The sequence below is a fragment of the Chionomys nivalis genome, chromosome 5 (genome assembly GCF_950005125.1).
Source record: "Chionomys nivalis chromosome 5, mChiNiv1.1, whole genome shotgun sequence".
Lineage (NCBI taxonomy): Eukaryota > Metazoa > Chordata > Mammalia > Rodentia > Cricetidae > Chionomys > Chionomys nivalis.
Window position 1 is genome coordinate 95,276,225 of NC_080090.1, and position 26,544 is coordinate 95,302,768.

Genomic DNA, 26,544 nt, shown 5'->3' on the forward strand with positions numbered 1-26,544 from the left:
CCGGCGCGATCAGGTGCTGGCAGCCAGCCGCCCGCCGCTCCACTAACTTGCCACTTGGTCGCGTCTGGTGTCTGCATTTTCGGGTGGTGGTGGGGGGCGGGGACAGTGGGGAGCCCGAGGATCTGCGGTAGCCAAAAAGAGGAATCCTGCAAAAGAGGGGAGCCTGCTTGGCTCTGCTGCCGCTCTCAGTCCCCTCCCTGGCGCTCCCTTCCCCCACCCCATCGCTGCTGCCGCTCTTCTCTTCCGACAATTCCGAGAGCGACGGGGCGTCTGTGACATGCGTTCGCTTGCCAAGTGACGGTCCCCGAGTGCGAAGTGCCCGCGAGGAAGTGCGAGCTCCGACGCGGGCGGCCAGGGGATGACAGCCATGAAGCAGGAGCAGCAACCCACTCCAGGGGCCAGGGCAAGCCAGGCTCAGCCGGCTGACCAGGTGAGAGTTGGCCTCTAGGGACTATCCCTCCCAGGAGGGGTGGCTCCACTTAGCCATTCCTCCTTGTCCCTCAATCGGCTCCCACGCTTGCCTCTTCTCATACCCCCACCTCCCACCCCACTCTCAGGCTCTGTTCGCCTCATTCATGGACCCAGCAGGAACTTAGAGCATCCTAGTGCGCTCTGGGGTTGGGCGACGGGATGGGCAAGGTGGAGAGCCGCGGGGAAGGGGGCAGAGAGGTAAATGCTGGAGATGCCCCCAGGGATCCCGGGGGGTGGGGGGAGTCGTCAAGGGAGGGAGAGATAATCTGGTCTTAGCCGTGAGGAGTCTTGACTTCTCATGAAAGCGTTTTGGATGGTTCTAGCGCGATCCTGGAGACAGTCACTTACACAGGTCCAGCCCTGTCTCACTGTGGCTCGGACGCGCGCTAGCCAGAGATACTGAAGTAGGCAAACGACCTTTAAGCTACCAGAGTTTCCCTTCTATTTTCTTTTGAGAAGACCAAGATGGAAAAGCTAGGTGGGAGAAGAGGAAGGACTCGGCGTTTCTAGTCTGCCCAGTAGAACTGAACATGGGGGAGTAGAACGGCATTTATCATTGAGGGGGGCAAGAAAGACACTGATTTTACTGCTTTGTTGGGTCTAGATGTGTTTCGTCTGCAGAGCTAAAGGACCCTGTTTTGGCTGATCCTGTCCCTTTTGCGTCCTTCGGTACTTGTCACCCCATTTTTGGTTATTGTTGTTTGGGTCTTTAGAGCGTCTGTAGCCTAATGTTATGGAGAAATTCTGTCTCCTCTGTGTCTGGTTTTGGGGAGATTTGAGAGTTAGGTCACGCTTTTTCCTAAAGTTGGAGGGGTCAGGAGCATGACGATGCTCCATCGAGGAGGAGGGAAGCTGTGAAGAGCTTGCTATAGACGCGGTCACGTTTACATCAATTCCAACTGGAATAAGGAAGCCGGTACTTGGTCAGCACAATGTGATTGAGCTGGAGGAGCTCAGCACAGAGGTGGAGCACCAAGAGCTCTCTGCCCCAAGAGTGCATTTTCAGTTGAAGGCTGCTAGAGGCATTCACCTCAGAGACATTCTCAGCTCATGGTTAGAAGTGGGGGGTAACCGGGCCTGGGACAGAGTAAGGCAACTAAACTCCAGCTATTCAGCTCTTGGTCCTCTGAATCCGCCTTGGAGGAACTGTCCAAATTGCTCAGGCGATGCTGAGGCACAGGAAGGGATACCAGGGATGCTGTCACTAATATTCTAGTCCTGGTCATCTCTCCTGGCTTATGGTTTCTTTCCTATCTTTCTCTCCCCTTTCCATTTCCCATACATGTGTTTCACACAGGTGGTGGAAATTTTTCAGAGGTTTACAGACCTTTCTTTCTCTGTTTACAGAGTAATGTTCTAGATTTATGAGGTGGTTTTTGTTGTTGTTTGCCTTCAACTGCCCAGTACCTTTGCTCTTAGATAAGAATGCAAAGATTAAAGCATTCCTCTGTAATGTTCCCCTCTTAGACCTCTCCTCTGATACCCTCCCCCATCAGCACACATCACCATGTAGAGACCGGTTATTAGGCTTGTTAAAAAAAATATTTTACGAGAGGAGAACAGATGTGACATTCCCCTTTCAGGCTGATTTCCTTAGATTTCACCAACAAACCTTGAACTCTTTACTGCTCCTGGAATGATGGACTGAGAAAAAGAATTAGTCAAGAGAGTCCCCACATGAAATTTTTGCTCACTAACCTGTGACACCAGCTGGTAACTCGAGGAGCTGCAGACTGCTTCTGTAAGGGCGGGGGTGGGTTGCAGGAGGCAAGGCAGATATACAGAAGTACATTGTATATATGCATGGTAAATTCCTTTGTTAGATTAATATGATGCTTACTATTCACGTGGGGAAAGAGCTTCAAACTTGATTCCATTTATTTCTCAGCATGTATATTTGTAGTGGCTGTTCCAGATGTTCAGAGAGTGGCCATCTACAGATCTCTTGTTCTAATTGGCTGCTTTTAAGACATTTTGTGGCTGCACATGGTTCTTAAGTGTCAGCGGTATGCATTCTATACGTGCATTAGAGGAGGCTGATTTTGTAAATGCAAGGTCAGATTGATATAACTGTTACAGGAGCCTCATGGGATACTTTCACAAACTCCTGGGGAATCCCTATAGCTAGCATTTCTTTTGTCTAAAGATTAATATCTGAAATGATGGCCATATAATGTGGGTGATTGCTGTGAATACTTAAGTTAGAGTCTGAAGCCCACAAAGAATTGAGCAGCTTCAGTCACTATGCTTTGAATTTCAATTATCAGACAACTTCCATACAATACTAGATATGCTAGATTTATTGTGCTGGCTGCTACGATACTTCAAAATAAAAATTTGTAAATTTAACTTGAAGTGGGCCTTTACAAAAGTCTTCTGAGTGGCTAAAGAGGAGGCACATTCCAGCCACTCACTTACTGTGTATTGATTCTGAATGATTTAGATTGTTGAATGTTGTCCAAAAGGTCTTTCACTTTCTGTGATAGAGATTTTCATGAGCCTCAAAGATGCCTTGTCCTGTGGCATCTGACTTCTATGTTCATTTAGAACTGGCAAGAACAGTCTTTCCAGGGAACGGCAGTGGCTGGGGTCATGGAATCTGGCTGCTATCAGAACCTGTAAAGGGCTTGACCTTTCTGCTTTCTCTTGTCATCTGCTGTCCTCTATCACAGAAGCCCTGAGGAACTTATTCCAAGAAAGAATCAGGGTCTGAACACATTTTTAATAATTGGAATTATGGCTAATATATTTATTTTAATCATGTCTCTTTTTAAATAACTGTTGATTCATCTATTTTTTAAAGATTTGATAACAACATTTACAGTAGCTATTTTTGTTTACATAATACTCTACATTTATAGAATGTTCAAAAATAAGTACTTCCTCATGGAAAGACACCATCATTCCCACTTCACGTGATTAGATCCTCACTTTTTATTGATGTATTGAAAGATCTGCGGTGGCCAATTGTAGCTCACAGTGATCTGAGAACAAGCACTTCAGAGGCGGTTGCTGTGTGTGCTCTGATGTGCTTAGGTTGACCAGGAGATATTTATCAGAGGCAGTTTCCTATTAAACTCTCAAAGCAGCATGCTGGGGTCCCGTCTGTTGTTATTTTCACTTTAGGGCTGACATATAATGTCCCCTCGGCAAAGTTAAGGCACTTAAGCCAATTTGTATCCAGAAATGGGGAAGTGACAGAACTTGGCTCATTTAAGTCAGAAGTCCCATCTCCTAACTACACAATCACAGCAACACGTTTTTATGAGAAGTAGGCAAGATGATCACAAACTTTACTTTGCACATATGTGCACTGAAAGGTTAATTGATGTAGATCTCTTTAAAGCATCAGGGACATATGTAAATGCTGCCTTTGGGGATGTTAAAGCTAACCAGGCATTCCTCACATAAGCTAGATACTATGAAACAAATAGAATAAGCCATCATAAATACATTAAGAAGCTTTTAGAAAGTTTCTATCGCTCATTTCTGGTCTCAAGGTCTGTGAACAGAGTTCTCATCTCTTAAGAGCAAGGCAAGGTTTTGAATTTGTTCTCATTCCACCAGGTGGCGCCCTTCTGCTGACGCCAATGGGGACAGATAACCTAAATGCTTGACTATCTTCTCAACTCCAAAAGACAAAACAAAAACAAAACAAGAAGACCCAAATAAAGCAAAAGAACAATCTCACTTTATGAAATATTAGTCAATGGTATTTTTTAAAGCATCTATTTGACACCGATGATAAAAATTGACATGCATTTTTCTTTTAAAATTGCACTTTTGGTAGAAGTCCAATTTTATCACAACTAACACCTGCAGGTCTCCTGATAACTAACTCATGGCCAAGTTATGATGACGTTGGTTATGTATGAAAAAAGTTAGGCAAATAAAGGCATTCTACTCTGGACCGTTAGGTAACCTAATTGAAAACAACTTGATAGGGAGTTGTCATTCACTGTTTTTACTGCAGCTTTGTCTAGCTATTGCTAACAATATTGAAGTGTAAACTAACGAAAATGTTGTAAAAACATTGTCCATGTTTCTTCTGCTCACATATAAACATGTCAAAATTTAGCTAAAAATTATTCTTTTTAGTGTAGTGTCATGAAGCTCTTTGGAAATAATTCTGAAAAGCTTATTTGAAAGCAGGTCTGTAAACAGTGCTGGGAGCCAAACAGGACAATCAAAACTCCAGGCCAGCCTTGGGTGCAGTGTAAGAGCTTGCAAAGCAAACACAACACAACAACAAGCCCATGTGACGCCCCATATAAACTATATAGTGAACACTTTGCTTTTCTTCTAGCCAATGTAAAACATACCTTGTAATTTATAATGATAGTTCCATATGATTTGGTTAGAAAATATTATTATGGTTGAATAAGGATCCTGCTATGATTTGGAATAGATATAAAGTTTCTATCCTTTGCCTTTTTTTTTCCTTTGGTGTGTGTGTGTGTGTGTGCATGTGTGTCTTTGTGCCTTTATTTGTGTAAGGTGTCAATGTCCAGCATCTTCCTCTATTGTTCTCCACCATAGGATTTGAAGGCAGAACATCTCACTGACCCACTGGAACTGGTTAGCTAGATTAGCAGGATACCAAGCCCAATACATCCACCTGTCCTCTCTTTCCCAGAGTTTCTGCTCCTGGATCTCATGTGTAGGCTGAGGACCACAACTAGGGTTCTCGCACTTGGACATCAAGTAGTTTACTGACTGCTTTACCATCTCCTTAGCCCCCTACTTTTGGGACTTCAGAAATAAGGTCTTGCTATGTGTCCCGGGGTTAGCTTGAACTCCTCGTGTATCAAGAAAGACCCCTACTTATGATCTTTCCTCCTCAGGGCTGAGGTAACAGTTGTGACCAACATACTTGGCATTTTACTCTCTCTTAACTTCTTATTTTATTCACTTAAACATACAACCATAAACTAATAAAATATACAACATAAATATTTTATACACAAGCCATTTTATCTACTGATTTAAGAATATACTATAAAAACATCTTGCTGAGATTTACCTGGATTTATATCTATTTATTTATTTCAAGGGACAAGAAAATGACACATTTAAAAAATTAAATCATATAAAAACACATTAAAGGAAATTGTGTTGTTAAATATTAATGCTAAATTATCTTATGCTTATTTCACTGAAAAAAAAATGTTTAAGCTAAATATCTTCCAAACTGAGGGGGAAAAATGAAGCCATTTCTAAAATTCACTATCTTGAGTTAGTTATTATTGTAAAATATTTTAAGCCTTAGTATGCAAAGGATTATTTCATGTATTTAGCATGTATCATGTTGCATATAGACTTTAATTATCATGACTATAACTGAGAATTTTGCACCACCAACCATAAATATTTACTAACTTTTGTCTGTGATATTTGCTAGAAATCCTAAGTTCAAAGTTATGTATGGATCTACAAGTAATTTTCAACTTGTCACAAGCTAGATTCACCTGGGAAGAGAGTCTTAATGAAGGATTTCCCAGACCTGTTTGACCTACGAGAGTATCTACAGCAATTGCATTGCTGTCCATCACTGATGTGGGAAGACCCACCTGAAAGTGGGAGGTGTCAACCCCTGGTCTTAGGCTCAGACTGTATATGAGTAGAGAAAGCCAGCTGAGTACTAGGCCTGCATGCATTCATTCTCTGTGTTCTTCACTGTGAATGATGTGATGTGCCTACCTGCTTCAAACTCCTGTTTCCTTCACTTCCCTGCAGTGATGCATTCCAACCTACAATTATAAGGCAAAATAAACTCCCTCCTGCAGTTGCTTTCTGTCAGTCTGTCTTATCACAACAACACAAACGCAGCTCAGGACAGACAGGATGATTTGATTCTTCATTTCTCCTGTGAATGAAGGAGACTATTAGAACTCTGCATGCTTCCCTCGTTGATTAAATAAAATAATATGAAAAAGGAGAGTGCCTTTTGAAGAATGCATGTCTCATAGTCAATATTCTCATTAATGTGTGCACTGGGAATAAGAGCCCAATCAAAATCTAAATAATAAAAAGAGGATCATAAGTCACCTCTAACAGACACATTATATTTCATAAACTCTCAGTGGACATTTTTAAGTTTCAATAAGTCTGTGTGTATAAGTATCATATGACTTCAAGGCATTCAGGTTTCAAAGTATTTCTGTTGCATCTCAGAATCCAGTCAATCAAAACTCATTTAACCACACCATCCTGTAATAGACCAAGCTGAAAATAAATACAGGTTAATTCCCTAACAGTTTAATTAGGTATCAAATATGCTGCATAGAGTTTCCAATGCAGTTCACTTAGTTAGATAATCAGTCTGAGAAAAAGATGTTTGAGGAGGTGATGTGATTTATAGAACTATATCCTTGGGATGCAGCTATGTACTCCAGAACTTGAAACTGCTGTCTTCAGAGGAACTGCACAATATTGAGCACCATCAATATTACACTGGATAAGGGGGGGGGCACACGAGGTTCTACCCATCCTTCACTGAAGAACTGCTGGCCATTAACTGCTGCTAAGGAGAAGGGGGTCCACTTCCTTTCTACTTATTCTTTGAAATTTTCATATATTCACACATTGTATTTGATCATATCCACCCTTCACTTCCCCTCTTTCAACTCTGCTCATAGACCCCATACCACCTTCCTCCCGACTCCATGTCCTCATTTTGTAATTTTTAGAATTCATTTATTTCCTGAACCCATTAATTCCTATTAGAACCCCTTTTTTGTACATAGCCTTTGGGTCGTCCGCAGGGTCATTGGCATGGCAAAACTATCAATGGTGCCCTTCTAAAGAAAAGTGACTCTCTGTCCCCAAGAAGACATCAGGTGCCAGAGGACTGAGTCATTTTTCTTCAGTGGTTGTAATCACTGGTCTGTTGTCCAAGATCCAATAAATAGCCTCATACTCATGGAGTTATAGATAACCCTGAGTGGACTCAGTGGGTCATTTATAAAGATGACAAGAAGGGAGGAGGCATGCTTGTTGGAGGAAGAAAAAAGTTTGGTAATATTATCAAAATGTGTTATACATATGTGTGTAATTGTCAAGAGGCATACACACACCCACACACCCACACACACAAGGAAAATGTATAGTGAACTATTTTAAGAGAAACATTCCTTGGGGTGAGTTTCAGTCTCCTTTGAGAGGTTATAGTATGGAAGTCTGCAATATCCCAGGGGATGTCTCTGGCAACACTGGTGTCAGGAGGGTTAGCAAGCATAGTCAGAAACATTTCTCCCCCAAATTCTTCCAGCGCAACACATATATACAACACATCATATACTGATATTCTTCTAAAGATATTACTCCCTTGTGCTTTCCTTTTTGCTGAATGATATTTTAAAGGTGTTAATCAAGTCTGTGTACTATATTTTTATCCACAGCACAGTAATGTTTCAAATTATTTTAAAGATTCATTTTATTATTTTAAAGTGTGTGTGTGTGTTCATCTGTGTATGGGTATGTACATGTTAATGCAGTATCTTCAGAGATCAGAAGAGGGGGTCAGATGCTCTGAAGCTAGGGTTACAAGTGACTGGGTGAGGCCATGAATGTTGGGAGCTAAACTTAATTCCTTTGCAGAAATGGCAAATGCTCTTAACTATTGAGCAATTTGTCTAGCCTTGCTACAGATGCAGCACATCACACTCATCATGTGGCTACTGGGGACCTGGACTGGGGTCCTCATGCTGGCATGCAAGTACTTTACCTGGTGGCTCATAAAGTCAGATGAGTTCACTTCTTTTTCTAAAGTAGAAATCATGTGCTCTCTAAGGCATTTAAATACACCTCCCTCCTCCCTGGTAGGTATATTTATATACCTAAGAGACAATAAGCCGCACATACCTAAGGAGTGATTATCCGTCCTAGGTTCAAACAGAGACGAGTAATACGGTTCGAGGAAAGAAGGTCATTGAGACAGAGATCTGTCATATATTCATCTCCTATTGAGCTGTCCTGAAGTCTCAGAACTTTTAATACAGTAGGAAATCTAACATCTATTGCCACTCCAAATAGTCCACCTTTATGAAAGACTGGTGATTTTTTATTTTGAATTATTCTTCTCAGGAATTATCATTCAAAGTACTTTTTATCATGTCTTCTACATAATAAAGTGACCTTATACTTCCCATGCCATTGTTTATCTGGAATAGTAAAAATATTAATATTTCCAACAAGTCTTCAGGTAACATGTTATTCAACTGATAAGAACGGAACACTTTTGTACAAACAGAAAAGCAAAACACTAAATGGGTTTTTAGATTTGGTTATTTGGAGGCAGGGAGATGAGATGACAAGAGGAAGGTTTGAGAGCAGTGTTTAAACAGACTTCAGGTTGAAGCCATCACTTCCTACTCATGGTGCAATCCACAGCCCCTCTTAAAACCACAGTACAGATTTGAAAGGAAAGGAGCGAGGAGAAAGCAGAACAGAGTGCCCTTATGGCTTGTGAACAAGCTGGAGTAAAAGTTCAAAGGGAAGAATGCTGATTGTTTCATCAGAGGAGCAGAGTTGACAGTCCCAGCAGCAGCAGACAGCTTGCAAATTCTTATAACTTCAGCATCAGGACTCTGAATTCTTTGGGGAACCCCTGCACACGTAGAATTTTTTTTAAATCATAAAAAGAAAAGTTAGTTGAGTTCATAATAAAAACTGACTCTACACTGGGAAATGTTCTTCCGGCAAACTCCATCCTATCTGACTTTAATATCATTGTAATTTCTCATACCTATTGATTTTCTTAGGTTAGAACAAATAGCTATGCATGAGGTTACAAGAAAGCAAATGAAGACAAGTGAGGGAAACAGTCATTTTTATTAGCTTCATACCCATCTCCTTTTTGAGAGCTAAATGAACATTCGATTTTTTATTTCATTCGGTGGTGTCTGCCTTGAAAAGAGCAGTGTGACAAGGTTGGGTTATAATTGAGAATGAGAACGGCAGGCTCCCTGGTGGTTTATTTAGAAACAGTGAACCAGGGAACCTGGTGAAAGCTACATTAATGTTGTGAGCATGGGGAGGTAAGAAAGTCTTCTAGTGGAACCTGAGGGATCCAGCAAAAGGAACCGAGTGACACTTTCAGGCTCATCCATCGATTAACCACTCTTCAAAGGCAGAGATCATTGTAAAATGCATCATGTTGAGATTTTACATTTAGAAAAATTACATCATTTTTCTTTAACTCTAATACGTATAGGTGTATGTGGGTATATTCCTATATGCACAGTGCCTGAGGAGGGAAGAAGAGCATGTCTGAACCCTTGCATATGGGTGCTTGGAATTTGGGTCCTTAATCACTGAGCAATCTCTCCATCCCCTTGTGTTGGTGTGCGTGTCTCTGTGTGTATGTGCGTTTCCTAAATACCTTTTTTAACTAAAAATATTACAAATTTACCAAATACCTTTTCTCACTTAAACAGTGGAAAATTGATAAGAAAGACTACATTCAAACTGGACTGAAAAAGTAATTTTTTTTTAATACTGTTCCTCTGAGGCAGGTTCTCAAATTGCACAGGTTGTTCTCCAGTTTGGTATGTATACAATGAATTTTGATCATATTCCGCCTCACCTTTCCCCAGAACCCTTCCAGACCCCCCTACCCACTCTGACTTTGTATGTCATCTTTTCTTTGCTTTTTAATAATCAACCTAGTCACATGTTCAGTGGAGCTTATGTTGCAGTGTGCCCAACCTATGAGGTTAAAGAAAACTTGTTAAAGAAAACTCTCTGCCTTCCTCAGAAGTCTTAAATTTCGCTGGGTCCCAGCTTTGGTGGTAGCTGGAGAACTTCTCTTCCCTCCCCTCTCACACCTAAACACACACACGCAGACACGGACAGACAGACACACACACACAAACACACACACAGACAAACACACACAGAGACACATACACAGACAAACACACACACAATGACATACACATGGAGGTCAGAGGACAATTTTCAGGAATCTATTTTGTCTTGTACAATATGGATTCCAGGGACCAAATTAAAGTCATCAATCTTAGTGGCAAGCATGATTACCCACTGAACCATCTTATTAGCCTCTGTCCAGCTTCCACAACGGGGTTCTTCCTCTTTTTTGATCCGAGGAATTATGGTATGCTACTTCTTTTGGCTGTCCTTAGATGTTTAAATATATTTTATTATGTAATGACATTTTGTGAAGATGTCATGTCTTACCCACAGAAAAAATTGTTTAAAAAATACTGCAAATTAATTCAGTAGACCTTAAAATTAATTTAGAAATAATAGCATTAGAGCATAGTAATGTACACAGAAGAATAGATAAATGGAAATTTAGATGAGAGAAATTAAAAACGATGTCAAAGATAGTGAAAAAAAGTCAAAGTTATTTGACAAAGTAAGACAAAATAAGGAGATGAAGACAGAGAAATCTCAAAATCTGTTAGCAATGGGTAGGAAGTGATAACTCCCAACCCACCAGAGGTGAAAGCAAAGCACTGAGATTAAGAACTATTCATTTATTTGAACTATGCAGAACTATGCTTCTATTAAGATATTTGGACCTGTCTGTTTATTTGTTTGAGTGCGGTCATTTATGTGTCAATGCGCATGTGCAGTGGTCAGAGGATACCCTGTGGGTTGTTCTCTCTTCCCACCACAAGGGGGTGGTTAGGAGTGGCAGCTAGCACCTTTATCAACTGAGCGGTCTTGCTAGTCTCAATGTCAGTTTCTCGAGGATAATCTTGGGAGAACCGATAAAATGTATGATTCCAACACGGTGTAGGGATGGAAGTGATTCACTTTGGTTACTCTGAGTTTCAGGGACCCAACTTAGTGCTTCCTGTGGTGGTGAGGAGTTCCATCCAATCCCTCACAGAATCAGAACATCAGAACTATATTTATTGTACACAATGTATTGTGTAGGGGGGCATGTTCTAGTGTAAGGGAACCATAGGAGGATGTGTATGGGGTATGTGCACGTGCATGCACATATATGTTTATAATGCACGTTCTAGTATAGATGAACCATAGGAGGGTGTGTGTGTGTGTGTGTATGTATGTATGTATATGCAGCACTCTGCTTATTTCCTTGATACAGGACTCACACAACCTATAGTAAGGCTAGTAGCCATGTCTCCCTCCTTCAGCACTGAGGTGACAGAAGTAGGTACAATTAAGCCTAGCTTTTAAAATAGATGTTTGGAATTCAAACTTAAGTCCTCATGTACTTGCAGCAAGTGCTTACCTGTTGGGACGTATCTAGGATTCTCAAAATGATGTATTTCTAATTTTTTCTCCTCTTTTATATGTGTCATCTCTAAACTTAAGTAAACTTTCTTCTCTTTTCTTAAGTTTCTAAAATTTATTTCTGCCAAACTGGATCTCCTGGCATAAAGAATGAATCTTGATGTCATTGCCAGTCTCGCCTCCCCAAACTCCTCCTCGGAACCAGCCCAAGCATCAGCAGCAATGTCTATAGTCTGAGGAACACTTCTGTTACCTCAGCCTAAAACAACTACTTATTAAATTACTAACGACCCAGAAGTGAGCCGACTGTCTCAAATCACGCATTTGTTTATAGCGTTAGAAGCTGTGTTTGGTCCTGGATGTCTCCTTGTGTGAGAGCTGAGTGTTTACCTGGATGGTGTCAGAATGCCACTTTCAAGTTCCTTAGCTCTTGACATAAGTGTGACCTTTTATATAAAAATAAATGATAAAGAAATGTATTTTGAAGATTTATTTTTGTCATTTTACTTTAATTATGTCTATTTGTGTGTAGTTATGTGCATGTTACTGCAGCACCATGGAGGACATCAGAAGTTGTCAGGTCTTCCTGGAGGTGGAGTTATAGGTGGCTGTGAGCTGCCCACTGTGGGTGCTGGGAACCAAATTCTGGTCTTCTGAAAGAGCAGCAAATGTGCTTGGCTGATGAGATGAGACATCTCTCAGGCTCAGTAATTTGACCTGGTGCACTACCGCGTTACCATACCATTTATCAACAAAGGAAGCAAATTTTCATAATAATGAGATGGATGTGTGTGTGAGGACCTGGCAGTTTGCTAAAGAGATAATGGGAGGTGAATAGATGGAAAAGGTATTTATGAAATGTCAGAGTGAAACTTGTTATTATGACATTGTGACCTTTTAATGATTCAGTGTATGTATTCAAAAAGTTTCAAGTCCATACGCAAAACTCAGCATCTCCAGAGTCTTCCTTTGCAATGGATTAAGTCTAAGATAGTGTCCTTAGTCTTTTGATCATGAGCTACAACCCTTTGTAGAAGAGCATATTTGTGTCATCTATAGTATTATGACAAGAAGTTGATTCCCAACCATAATGACATTATGAAAGTCTACTGTGACACTGTGACACCCACCATTCCAAGAAATGATGGTGCCCCCTCTATTTACAAAGAAGTGATCTTTCTTAGGCTTCCTGTCTTGTGTCAGAATCCACAGATCACCACACTCGGCCTCTTCATAAAATATTCTTATATGTATGGAATATGTGCATACTTGTGTGTGAGACTGAAGGTTCACACGGCCCACAGGTGGGTGTGGAGGTCAGAGGACATCTTCAAGTGTTGGTCCTTGCCTCCACTGTGTTTGAGACACAAGTTCTTATTGTTTGATGTTGCATTCACCAGGCTACTTGGCACATTGTTCTTCTTAGGCTTCTGTCTCTGCCTTTCATCCACTGTAGGAGCAGAGGGCTTACAAATGCACTACTGCATCTGGTGTTTAAACATGGTTCTTGGACTCCGAACTCAGATGCCCAAACTTGCATGGCAATCATGTTAGACACTTGCCTTTAGAACTGCAACTCTTTAGAACTCTGAATACTGGTATGTTTCAGGGTTTTCCTAAGCCATTTATGGGGCACAGACATGAGCAGATGTACACACACACATACACAGGCATTAGAACCAGACACACATGTATACACACATAAATAGATGTACATGCACATACAACCTTGAATAGCTGGGCTTCTTAGTGGGTATGATTTCATTGCAGAAACTGTGATTATTTTTATTTTTAAACAGAGTTGTCAGGGAACCAAGTTCTAATACCAGGAATGAGAAATGGTTTTTGTTTTGTTTTGTTTTGTTTTGTTTTTTTGTTTTTTTTTTTTTTTTTCTTTGGTTTTTCGAGACAGGGTTTCTCTGTAGCTTTGGTGCCTGTCCCGGAACTAGCTCTTGTAGACCAGGCTGGCCTCGAACTCCCAGAGATCCGCCTGCCTCAGCCTCCCTAGTGCTGGGATTAAAGACGTGCGCCACCACCGCCCGGCTGAGAAATGTTTATATGCTGAATAAATCAATCTATATAAAGAATTTCTGGGACATGCATAATTTCTTTTGGTGGAAACAACTGGGGAAGCCTATTCATTTAATCTCCAGAACTTTGACTTTCTAGATTAAGTTTATTTTACTCAGCCTCTCCCTGAATTTATATTGCCTCTGGAAGTGAAATGGTGTTGTCTCCATAGAATTGTTGGGAGGGTAGACTATAGAGGGGCTTTTCACCTGGGAAGGACTGACAGATGCAGTATTTATCATTTGATTCCTAATGTGTTGTTCTGCTTGACTAGATCTCTGCAGGGTGATGAAAAATCAAATTATGCTGAATGCCTAGGTTCCCAAACACGGGGACCTGGTTTTAAAGAACCTCTCTCCATTTATTTGATTAACTCAGAAACTGAAGGTCATCTTTAATCCTGAGCTCCTATCTTATTGATATGAAGATTACGAGCTCCAGAGCAAACATGCACTGGGAGTTGGTTAAGGGAATATGTAGCCTTTGTTTATATATTCCTTATCAGTGCCAAGAAGTCAACAGATCTGGGCGTTGAAGGTGGCAAAATGCATATGCATCAACCCTCCTGAGTGTGTTATTTCCTCTCCTCATCTCATGGATAAATTCCATCTCCTGCTTATCATACATTCTGTATTCGAAGTGTTGTTTCATTCCTTCCCAGAACTACAGTCCTTGGGCTGTAACAGTGAAGCCAAAAAAACCAATATGGAATCACAGATGGTGCAAATATTTGGAAATAGGTAAATACAATCTAGGATTAGATGCCTGGGCTCGGAAATGTCACTTTCAAGTTGCTTATGGGTCACTCAGGGCAATTTTGAGTTAAGACAAAACCCGGGCAAATGCATCATATGGAAAATTGCTGGTTTGGAGTTGTATGACTAACAAGCCCAGAATTGTTATATAAACCTCAGAATGAGTAGCTCTGTGTAACAGGGAACGGGCATTTCAGAGAGGTCATGCACACCCAGCGGTAATACAGGGGCTGCAAAATTAAGCAGGTACCATAACAATGCATTGCCATCTGCTGACTTCCCTGCAGCCAATTTTTAAAGAATAATAATCCTTCATGTGGGTGTGTTTAAGGCAAGGAAATATTAAATGACCTGGACTTTGGAAGAAACATATGGCCAGTATGACATCTACATATGTTAATTACTATTAACAGAGACTGTGAGTTCCTATTTCTCTCCTTAAGAGTTTTAAGAAGGGATTATTATTTGAATAATCTCTCCCTTTAAATAATGCTTATCTTTTAAAAAAGAGTTATTTCATTTTTATTTATTTGCAAGTGTGTGTGTGTGTGTCTGTGTATGGGTATTTACACGAGGGTGCAAGCATCCAGTGAGGCCAGAGGGAGTATCAGATCCCCTGGAGCTGGACTATAGGTGGGCATGAACTGCCTAGTGTGGTACTGAGAACTCACTGTGCCATCTATCTAACCTATACTTACACCTTTTAAAAAAACTCTTGGCATTGATCATGTGATTGTCACCTAGTTGACTGAAAAAACACAGACAATAACACCTATATAAGCACAACAATTGATGGGTTTGGTGTATTAGATACCAGAGTTCCCGTCTCCCAGGGGAGAAGTTGGTAGAGGGAGAACACTTTCATTATCAGTCCTATAGAAATTATATCTTGTTGTCTCTGATGTTATCAAAAAAAAAAAAAAAACCACTGAGCATTAAAGTGGGAAGGTTATGGGTTAGCTAAAATGTTTTAATTAATTGTATTTATTTTCTGAAGATTAGGTTAATATGATTAAATTTTATGTATAGATTTTATCTGGGAGGAACAAGATCAGTTTTGTCATGATTGATGGAAGCTTCGGTTTATGGACATTCTCACCTCTCAAGTAGCCGAGACAAGGAAAATGAGTGTGAGTTCAGACATGAAGAAGGTATTTACCCATGCGTGGCAAAGGATGACTTGGTTGGTAAAGTGTTTGCCTCACAAATATGAGGATGTGATTTCAATATCCAGAACAACCTGTTTTAGGGGAAAAAAAGCATTATGTTGTGGCAACTGCTTTTAATCTCAACACTGGGAAGGTAAAAACTAATGGATATCTGTGGCTCTCTGGCTGACCACCCTAGCCTTTCTAGCAAATTTCAGGTCACTGATAGACCCTGTCTCAAAAAATCAAGGCTTGCAGCATCTGAGGGATGACAGGTGTGGTTGAATCCATACCTCTACATCCATACATACATTCATTAAATGCTCATACATACATATATATTCATGCACATACATATACACACAGAATTGAAAACAGCCAAAAGAGAAAGAAAGAAAGAAAGAAAGAAAGAAAGAAAGAAAGAAAGAAAGAAAGAAAGAAAGAAAGGCAAAGCAAGACAAAACAAAGCAACATGTGAGTGGGTCTGTGTGTGCAGGTGTGCACATACATGTGTGAAAGATAGTGCCTAATCTTAGGAGATTCCCCCACATTATTTTCAGACAGCCAAGATTAGCTGACCAGCGAGTTCTAGGGATTCTCTAGTTTCTATAACCCCGGTGATGGGATTACAACTTCATGACACAATGCACTGTGTTTTATGTGGGTTTCAGAAATCAAACTCAGTTCCTTATGCTTGCAAGACAAGTGTTTTACAGATGAAACCCTCTCTCCAGTCTGCAACTCATCTGTCTTCTGTAATTAACATCTAAATTTACAAGCTCAGAGTCTATGTTAATAATAAATAGTGAGTACATGAAAGCTCTTCTTCAATATATTAACCAGTTTCCAGCATCCAGCCGTCTCTTCGCCTAGCACAGCCGTTGTACGAGCCAGTTCTCTGGGCTGTTCTGAAAGGAAAGACCCTTACATGCTTTTTTTTTTTTTTTTTTTTTTTTTTGGAGGGGGGAGGGAATTATTTTGCATTTGTCTTTTTGTTTGATTTTTTTTTTTTTGCAACTAACTTTAGAATAGGGTGCAATGTGTACCTACATCTGCTGTCCCAGTCAGCTTCTTCAGCAATTTTATCAAAGCTCTCCACAAGTCCCATGGAGCTTCAAGTGTCAGACTCGATTCACAAACACTGAGGTCCTGGAACTCAGCCAGTCATCCGATACTGCTGGTCCTTTCCTTCCAACAAATTGGTCCAGGTGTCTTTGAAGGACAGAGAAGAACAGTTTGCTAATCTCAAATAGCTTCTCTCGAGAAGATGAGATAGGGTAATTGCATACAGCAGAGAGAACAGCCATTCTCCTGAACCTCAGTTCAGATCAAATTGCATGGGGCTATTGTACCTGGATATAGTTGCATTCACAGCTGCTCTGAGGATGAGGGAGATAACTCACCCACGTGTTGTGATTTAAGACACATAAGTCTTCCTTCCTTCATGACAAACTTCCTTAGTTGCCAGAACTCAGTATAATCTTCTAATTTATCTTCAGATCTGGAATCCACTTATGCTTTCTTTTGTTCCTTTAATTTAAGGTCAAGCAGAGGGTCTTCACCACTATGTCTCAGTTGTACCTACATATCTCCCGATGATAGCATGGCATACTCTGACCTAAAAACTGATATTCAGAGTCACCAGAAATTGAGGGAGTTATGAATGTAAGGTATAGGACAAGAGCAAATAATAAAAAAGTTGGGAATTTATAAAGAAAAGACTGTATCAGGAAACAAGCATCTTCCTTCCCTGACTCTCTATTTGCTTGCTTGTATAAACATTGTTGTGTTGCTTGTGTGTGTGTGTGCTTACTGACATGTGTGTGAAGATGCCAGAGATTGATACAGAACATCTTCCTCAATCACTTCTCCACTTTATTTTTTCTTTAAGTCAGAGTCTCTCAGAGAAACTCAAGCTTACTCCTTCAGTTAGACTGTCTGGATAACAAGCCCCCAGAATCCACCTGTCTCTGTCTCTGTCCTTCAGCATTGGACATACACAGCCATGCCCAGTTTTTACAAAGGCGCTTGGGAATATAGACTTACGTCTTCATGCCTATACAGCATGCACTTTATTAACTCAGCCAACTGTCCAAATATCTGAGTTTGTTTCATTAAAAAACACTTTGATGATCATTTGCCTACACTACCCAAAGGGGCTCAGGGAAGAATTTGGGGCTTAAAAAAACTTATCAAATTATCAAAACTCATCCTTTTATTATACCTTTTAATTTCTCAGAGAAACTTATCATAGTGGATACTGAGAAATGTTATTGCATATCTATACTGCACAAAGATATATTCTACAGCAATAAGTATGTGTCCCCTGTCTGTACATTCTATTCTGGTCATCACCATCCACATGCAGTTATTGAACACACAACTTCTAGTTTGTGCTACTCAGAAGATGAGATTTTTTAAAAACTTGTTTTATGTATGTAAATGTTCCATCTGCAGTGCATCTGCACACCATGTGTGTCATGGCTGGGTTGTCCCAGAGAGGGCATTAGATAGATCCCCTGGGACTAAAGTTACAGAATAGAAAAAACAATTTGAAAATTGCTCACCTAAGATACAGAACATTAATAAAATATTAGTAATCTGATAATATAATTAACTACTTCCCTAAATAATCCAATTAAAAATGGGCTACAGTGGAAGGTAGAGACTTCCCAAAGAAAGAGATTCTGATGGCCAATAGACTTACAAAAACAAAACAAAAAATTGACTTCACTAAATGTCAAAGGAAAGAAAAGGTCAAGTCAAATCATAATGGGATGTCATCTTGCTCTCTTAGAATGTCTATTATCAAAAAGATGTTGGATCTCCTGGAGGTGATACACACCTTTAATCCCAACATTCAGAGTCAGAGGCAGGCATATCTCTGAGTTTGATGCCAACTTGGTCTACAGAGCGAGTTCCAGGGCAATCAAGGACACATAGAGAAACTGTCGCAAAAGAACACAAAACAACAACAAAGAAAGAAAGAAAGAAAGAAAGAAAGAAAGAAAGAAAGAAAGAAAGAGGGAGGGAGGGAGGGAGGGAGGGAGGGAGGAAGGAAGGAAGGAAGGAAGGAAAAAAGAAACAAAGAAAGAAAGAAAGAAAGAAAGAAAGAAAGAAAGAAAGAAAGAAAGAAAGAAAGAAAGAAAACCTTGTGTCAAGTAGATGCCTAAACTGGTAAATTCTAGAACCTGAGTAAGGATGGAATGAGAGAAGGGACTCCTTAATGTTGTCTTCTGACGTCCACATATATGCCATGAAATATACATGCTCACACACATACAGCAGATACCCACACACCAATACTAATAATACCAATAATACTACCACTGCTAATAATATAATGAAAATCCCTAAAAATAGAACTGTTTAGCTGTTTTATGGTTCATATTTATCATATGGATACAGACCCGAAGGAAATCAACCGGCATATTAAGGAGGTACCTGTGAGGCCCTGCTTCATTTAGCTCTCTTCATAATCACTTAGAAATGGCATCAAACTTGATGCTCATCTAGAGATAAGAGGTCGAAGGAAGTGTGGTGCATGTATAGAACAAAATGTTATTCAGATATGAAAAGCTGTGCATTTGTAAGACATTGTGTTAAACAAAGTCAGATGCCCAATAAATCCCTCGTGTTCTCTCTCTCACAAACAGGCATTAGAACACATTGATCAGAATGTACCATAAAGCCAGGGAAGTGGCTCAGTGCATAGAACACTGCTACATAGATGTGAGGACCTGAATTTAAGACTCCAGCACACACATAAAGCTAGACACAACAGCATACAGGTTTATAAGACCAGTATTTCTGTAACAACCTTGGTGCAGTTGTACAGAAGCATTTGTCAGCATGCAGAGGAGAGCTCACATGCTTTGTCTTGGAACATTGCCTGAGAACAGTGTATGCCTAGTGGTTATGGCTCCTGAAGTGTCAGGAATGTGGACTCCAGAGATTAGGCAGCCGAGGGTGAGGCTGGGTCCTTCAAAGATATATGGCTCTAGTCAGGCTCTTCGACTTCACCAGCCTCAGTTTCCTTACCCATAATGTGAGAAGAAGGGACTCCTGCTGATATTCCTATCTGTACTGGTACGTCTGCTACTATTACATCTATGAAAGATGGCTAATTACGATTTAATACTCAGCAATCAGTTGGTCAATCAGTGTTACTAATGATCAAATCATTATGGTTATTAATACCTGTAAAATGTGTGTGACCCAAAAAGAACTTCTGTGTTCCCTAGCTGTATTTCCTAAGATCTCATACCTTCTGAACCTTGGTGTCTCAAGTAAGCTAAACTCAAAAAGCTATAGTTTGCATCTAGAATGTTCTCCTATGGTTTTGTTGCTGTATAGGAAACTTTGTCTTCAGCATTTGGTGAGATTTGCAGATGATTACTAAGAGATGATGTCTCCATCTGTTAAAGTTTCATCACCCATCTCCCACATCCTGCCTCACACTAGAAATGTAAACATCAGCTTGGCCATCTCTTGGAACTCAAATTATCATATGAAAAGGTGATAGGATCTGAGCATTGTTCTAAGATGCAGCTCAGGCCCCCGGTGGAGAGCTGGCATTTGTACTAATGAGTCATTAGTATCTTGTTAATAATGAGATCATGTTCTTTTCTTTCCCAGAAGCTTCCTCTCAGTGCAGTTTCTGGTAGGCACTTCCACCAGGAAGTACCCACAGGCCTTTCTGACACGTGCCTGTCTGTGGAATGTACCAGGCTAAGGCAACAGCATAGTGCTCTCTTTCTCTTCTCAGTCTCTCTGCCAATTGCCAAGAACATCACAGTTTGCTTGCTCTGCTACTTCTCTTTAATTCTAATAAAATTATCCTCAAAATACCTGTCACATCATTTTGAAAGTCTTTTATTGATTATTTATTTATTTATTGGTTTTTAGAGACAGGATTTCTCTGTAGCTTTGGAGCCTGGCCTGGAACTAACTCTGTAGACCAGGCTGGCCTGAAACTCACAGAGATCCGCCTGCCTCTGTCTCCCGAGTGCTGGGATTAAAGGTGTGTGCACCACCACCACTGCCAAGCTTCTAAATTCTTTATTAATGAGACCAAGAACTCCAAAGGATATGTTGCTTTCCCCAGCAACAGTGGGATTTGGGAGAGGAAATTGAATTCTCAACAAGTGACCATAGGGAGGAAATCCTGAGCACTTTCCTCTCCTCCTCTGCACTCCAAAAAATAAACATTTGCTCTGCTGCAGTCTCTGTTTGTGGCTTAGTCACATGCTTCTAAGCAGTTCAAACTACTGGCAGCAACTCAAACCCTGAAACTGTAGCTTAAATACTTTCTTTCTCCTAAGTCAACTATCTCTGCAGTTCATCACAGTGGTAGGAAGATCACTGTCATTGAAAGGATTCTGTTTGTCAGCAGCCACTTCAATACTGTGCATTGCGTGTCTGTACACATGTATAAGTATGTATTATGCTTGAATATCTTCATCTCTATCTCATTGGCCTGCATATTTTGTACGTCTATTATAGTAAAGAAAATGCCTCTGTCCCATTAGACTTGAAACAAAAGACATTTATATATTCCAAAATTTGAAAGGAATTGGTGAGCAATCCCAGTGGACAGGTGAAAGGGCAGGAACTGTTGCCATACTCAAAGAGAGGATTCTATGCTTTTTGAAATATTCATGCTTGAGCTATTTTACTTAGAAACAATAACACTATATAGAAATTTATAATAAGGATCTTGTATTTTCTATGATACTAGATGTAAGGATACAGATTAACTGTGTGATGCCCAAAACTTGCCTTGGACAGGTCTGACTTTGTGAAATGTTTTATATTATTATTTAAGAATATGGGAGCTCTCTACATATAATTATGATTTCATCAAGAGCACTTTCTTATAGTATGTGAGCTTAACACAATTTGATAAGTAGGAACATTTATTGGAATAGCTTGTTCTGGACTGGTGAGATGGATGATTCAAAGGATAAAGCATGTTGTATAAGTCCGTCATCATCAATTTGATTCCACAAACCAGGTAAAGGGAGGAAAGAAGTACCTCTTCAAAGTTGTTTTCTGACTCCCACAGATGTACTGTTATGTGGGTGTCCTAACCTCACCTTGTACACACACACAGACACACAGACACACACAGACACACACAGACACACACACACACACAAATTAAATATATCATTCTTCCAGACATTTAACCTAAAATGTCTCCATATGTTCAAAATCGTAGATGATCTTTCAGTGAGCAAGAGAGTATTTTGCTGAGGGAGAGGTTAAAATACTTAGCCTTTCTAGAATCCACTCGAATCTTCTTTTATTTTCACACAATAATTACTTCAAAGATTATCAACTCCTGGGTTTTTATGTCCTTTGTATCCTAAAAGCTTAAAAGGCAGAGAACTATTTTAAACTTATTAAAATATAGCTAACTATTTTATTTTATTTTTTCAAAATACCAATTATACCAGGTAGTTCTAAAAATTATTATTAAATATTTCAGGAAGAAAAATAGTAGTATTGGAATATTTTATTGGCTCATTAATAAAGACTACAAACCATTTCACAAAAGGAATTTTTAGTTAAACTGTTTTTGACATTTGGAAAAGAATCAGCTTTCTTATTGAGTTTAACTTTCTATGAATATTGCAAAGTTAAAGTCAAATAACCTCTTTTCTCCATAAAAGATTATAGAAAAAAATCAAATGTTCCAATTTGTGCTGTATCAGAGCATACTTAGTAATAGATAAGATTTTAACACTAAAATGCTTATCTAACTTCTGAGCCAGAGATGTAGTCGATTGGTAGAGTACTTAGCTAGCATGTAGAAAGCCTAGGATTTCATACCCAACAATGAATAGAACAACCATTTGATCCAAATACTAGGGAGGACGAAGCACTTTAGGAAGGCCCTGTCTTCCTAAAAAAAACCACACCAACAAAAAATAAACAACAACAACAACAACAAAAAACCTCAAAACAACCACAATCCAGGAAAGTATATGCTTTCTAAAATTTCTAAAATGTCATGCCATAGGGGCAGGAGATGTGACAGAGAAATGAGGTTAGCAGCATCTCATCTATTCCAAAATATCACAGTTTATTTCCCAGCATTCCCTGCTTCAAATTGCTCATAGTTGCCTGTAACTCCACATCCAGTGGGTTCTTCTGTTCTCTTTCACCTTCTGTGGGCAGCTCCTCCCACAGCAAACAAACACACACCCACACACATATCTACAGAAATAAAAATAATATGTTTTTGCATGTTTTATTTTTTAATTAAAAATTTCACACAAAGTATTTGACTATATTTTTCTAACTCCTCCCAAATCCTCCCCACCTCCCTCTTTCAAAACAAAAAAAGAAAAAAAAAACCATAAAACTAAGAAACAAACAAGCAAACAAAAAACACCACAAAACAAAAATCAAAACAAATAGACAAAAGACGAAGAAGACAAAAAGAATGCTAAAACAAAGCAATAAGAACAAAAAATATCACAGAATTAATTTTAAGTTGGCCATCTACACCTGGACATAGGTTCTGTCCTGAAATCTGACTAATATACCTAGTGACATTCCATTAGAAAAAACTGATCTTCCCCTTGTCAGCAGATATCAGTTGAAGATAGGTTCTTGGCTGGGGATGGGACCCTATGTCTATTTCCACCCTTCAGGTTTTACACATGCTGTCACGGTTTCTGTGAGTTCATATATGCATCTGCCCATTTTTTAGAGAAGAGTCTGTTTCCATCCATCACCTCTTAGAATCGTTCCATCTCCTCTTCTGCATAGCTCCCCGAGCCCTGAGAGGAGAGCTTTGATGAAGACATCCTATTTATGACTGAGGGCTCCAAAGGCTCTCACTCTCTACACACTGGACAGTTATGGGTATCCATGTTAACTCCAATCTACTGCAATAAGAAGCTTAGCTGGTGAGGAATTAACAAGAGACTCTTCTATGAACACAGCAGTATTTCTATAGGAATTTTGTTATTGCAATGTACCATTAACAGATGGTGGCATTATGTTTTCCCCTCCATCCATAGCCACTCTTCTCTTGGCCACTTTAACAGTGTCAATCATGGATGAGTTACATATCATAGAATGGCCCTTAAATACAATAAAAAAGTGGCTGCTTATTCCCATAACATCCCTACCACCATGACACCAGAATATCTTACAGGCGGCTCACTATGGTAGGTCACAGGATTGAAGTTTAGTAATGCATAAAGTGTTTATAAAATAAAATATATAAATGTATAGTAATATATAAATATAATATAATGATAATATGTAAAATATATCTTTTGAAAAGAAGGAAGCTACACTGAATAACAGAAAGTAGTTTGTAGCCATCTGGTCCTTGGTGTCTCCATGTATATTAGGATGCCTAGGGGTTCTATTAGGGGTGGACACGTGCATAAAAATCAGCCAAAACTCTGCTAATTTCTATTTTAAATTCTCCTTAAATGGCCTAGATAGAGAAGGAACATGAAATGACATTAGCAAAGGCCCTTGTTTGTCACCAGTACTGAATAGATAAAATTTAAAGTACAGGTCGGAGGAAAACTAATTCCACCTTTATATATGAGGGCCAGGTGGAGATGACTCATTTATCCCCTGAGGAATCAGTCCTCTGATGTATTATAATTTAAGATCTCTATGCTTAGATGCTAGTTATGCAAATTAACTCAGACATTCCATCATATAATCTAGTCACAGTGACAAAGGACAACCGAGAAGCTTGGATTCTCCTGGGTTTAGAGTTTTGAATGTGTTAGATAGGGCAAATAAGTGTGTTTTTTATAGTGTCAGTATCATGGCAAACTCAATAGATGTCTGGCAAATTATGTCCCCTGGAAATAACTAGGATCCTATCAGTGGATGGCGACACACATCGTCCAGCTTGTGAATATGGAGAATTATAAATAATTTTACGATATAAAACATCTTCAGTTTCACACTAAGACCTTGCAAGGCAAGGCACATCTGCTCTTTTCATTCTGAAGCATGAAAAATAATCTTCAGCCAGTTTTAGCATGAAAACTCATAAAGTGAGCAACTTTCACTGATTTGTAAGAAGTCACAAAGGAAAAGTCTGGTGAAATATTGTGCCTACCCACATATATTGAGACAAGTGCTTAGGCAGATTGTGTTTAATTCTCTGCTTCATGATGTATAATTAAAAGATCTGGAGGCTAAAGCCTCCATCTTATTTCAAAAATTTTATCTGGGCCAGGAAATATTGCTCAGTTAGTTGTAAAGTACTTTCCTAGCATGTGTGAGGCCCTGAATTCTCACTGTAGAAATACTCAAACAAATTGAAAAGCCACACACCTGTACTACCAACTCTGGGGAGGTACAGGCAAGAGAAAATTTCAAAATCATTTTTGACTATACAGCGAGTTTGATTTCAGCTTGAGATATATGAATCCTGGCCAAAAGAGAGCTGGGTAGGTACATGAGAACTCAAGACCAAGATTAAGCAAGGAGAGAGGAACACAGACAGACTGAAATGGGAGAGAGAGGAAGACAGACAGAGACAGAGACACAAACACAGACACAGACAGACATAGAGAGACAGAAAGGAAGGAGGAAAAGGGAGAAGATAACTATAGGGAAGGGTCAAAGGTAAGAGAGAAGAGAATTTCTGACAGGAAGGGTATAGGTAGAGCTAGTCATAGGGCTGGCTTCATTTAGCAGTTACCTGCTCTAGAAAGCAAGAGTTTAACTTATCTCTTAGGCATCCTGTTCCTCCATCACATGCTATTCCCATTCATCCATGGATTGCTCGGGTGTCAGCATATACAGAATGCTAACATTTGTCATGCAAGCCTGATAATCTGTTCAGATCCACAGAACCCATGCACGGCTAGACTCCACAGCATGCATCTGCATTCCCAGAGTTCCTATGGTGAGACAGCAGAATCCTTAGAAACTCACTCACAGGGTAGCTGGCATTTGTAGCAGCAAACACCAAGAGACATTGTATCAAATAAGGAGAAAAGCAATGAATCACAGCTAAGATTGTCTTCTGAGCACTTCATGATTTTCATGACTCACATATTTCTATACTCACAGCCATGAATAGTAAGACACATTCTACTATGCTCATATACATATACATGTGTATGTACATATACATATAATGTGGTATAGTATACTGCACTATACACAGAAATAAAATGGTGCAAGGTACTTGCACACAAGTCAAAACTCTTCCTATCCCTACTTAGTTATAAAGAGTACGTGAAAGCCACCATTCTCAGTGGTCAAGTTATTTAAATTGCTTATTTCTTTTTTAACTATATGAACAAGTATGTATATGTGTAGGTATGTGCATGTGTGATTTCAGCTACCCACAAAGCTAGAAAAGGGCATCAGATCCCATGGCACTGGAATTATAGACAGCTATGAGCTTGAAGGTTGGAAACAAAACTTGGTTTCTCTACAAGAGTTTTACCCACTTTTTACTATTGTGATACCTTCCCAATCATGGTGTGACCTTTCCAAAGAGACTCCAAAACAAAGGATGTTTGTTCCTGTCCATGTTTATCCCCTTCAGATATAGACCTAGATGAAGTCAGTATTAAATCTTTTGTCCAGGAATCTGAGTGATCTCAGCTTCGACTGTTATTATAGTTACTTTTTTACTATAATGTAGATTTTCAAAGGAAGTTCTTCACACACACACACACACACACACACACACACACACACACACGCACACCTCTTGAGAGTTATTGGGTCATCTGCACACTTGACCCCACTGTGCCAGACAGACTACTTTTTGCAAGAAAAAGAAGCAATTTTAAACACAGCTAGGAAGTAAAATTGGTGAATACTGAGGTGATACATGCAAAGTCGTATTTCTTCTG

At 39.6% G+C, this 26,544-nt stretch overlaps 1 protein-coding gene across 1 annotated transcript in view; it reads left to right on the plus strand.

Moving 5' to 3' along the window:
- Window positions 1-298: 298 nt before the first annotated feature.
- Dpp10 (dipeptidyl peptidase like 10) overlaps window positions 299-26,544 on the plus strand; it is a 742,401-nt gene continuing 716,155 nt past the window's right edge. Inside the window, exon 1 of the mRNA XM_057769460.1 lies at window positions 299-430. Coding sequence (XP_057625443.1) covers window positions 359-430 — 72 coding nt within the window. The 5' untranslated portion in view covers window positions 299-358. The remainder of the gene's footprint in view (window positions 431-26,544) is intronic.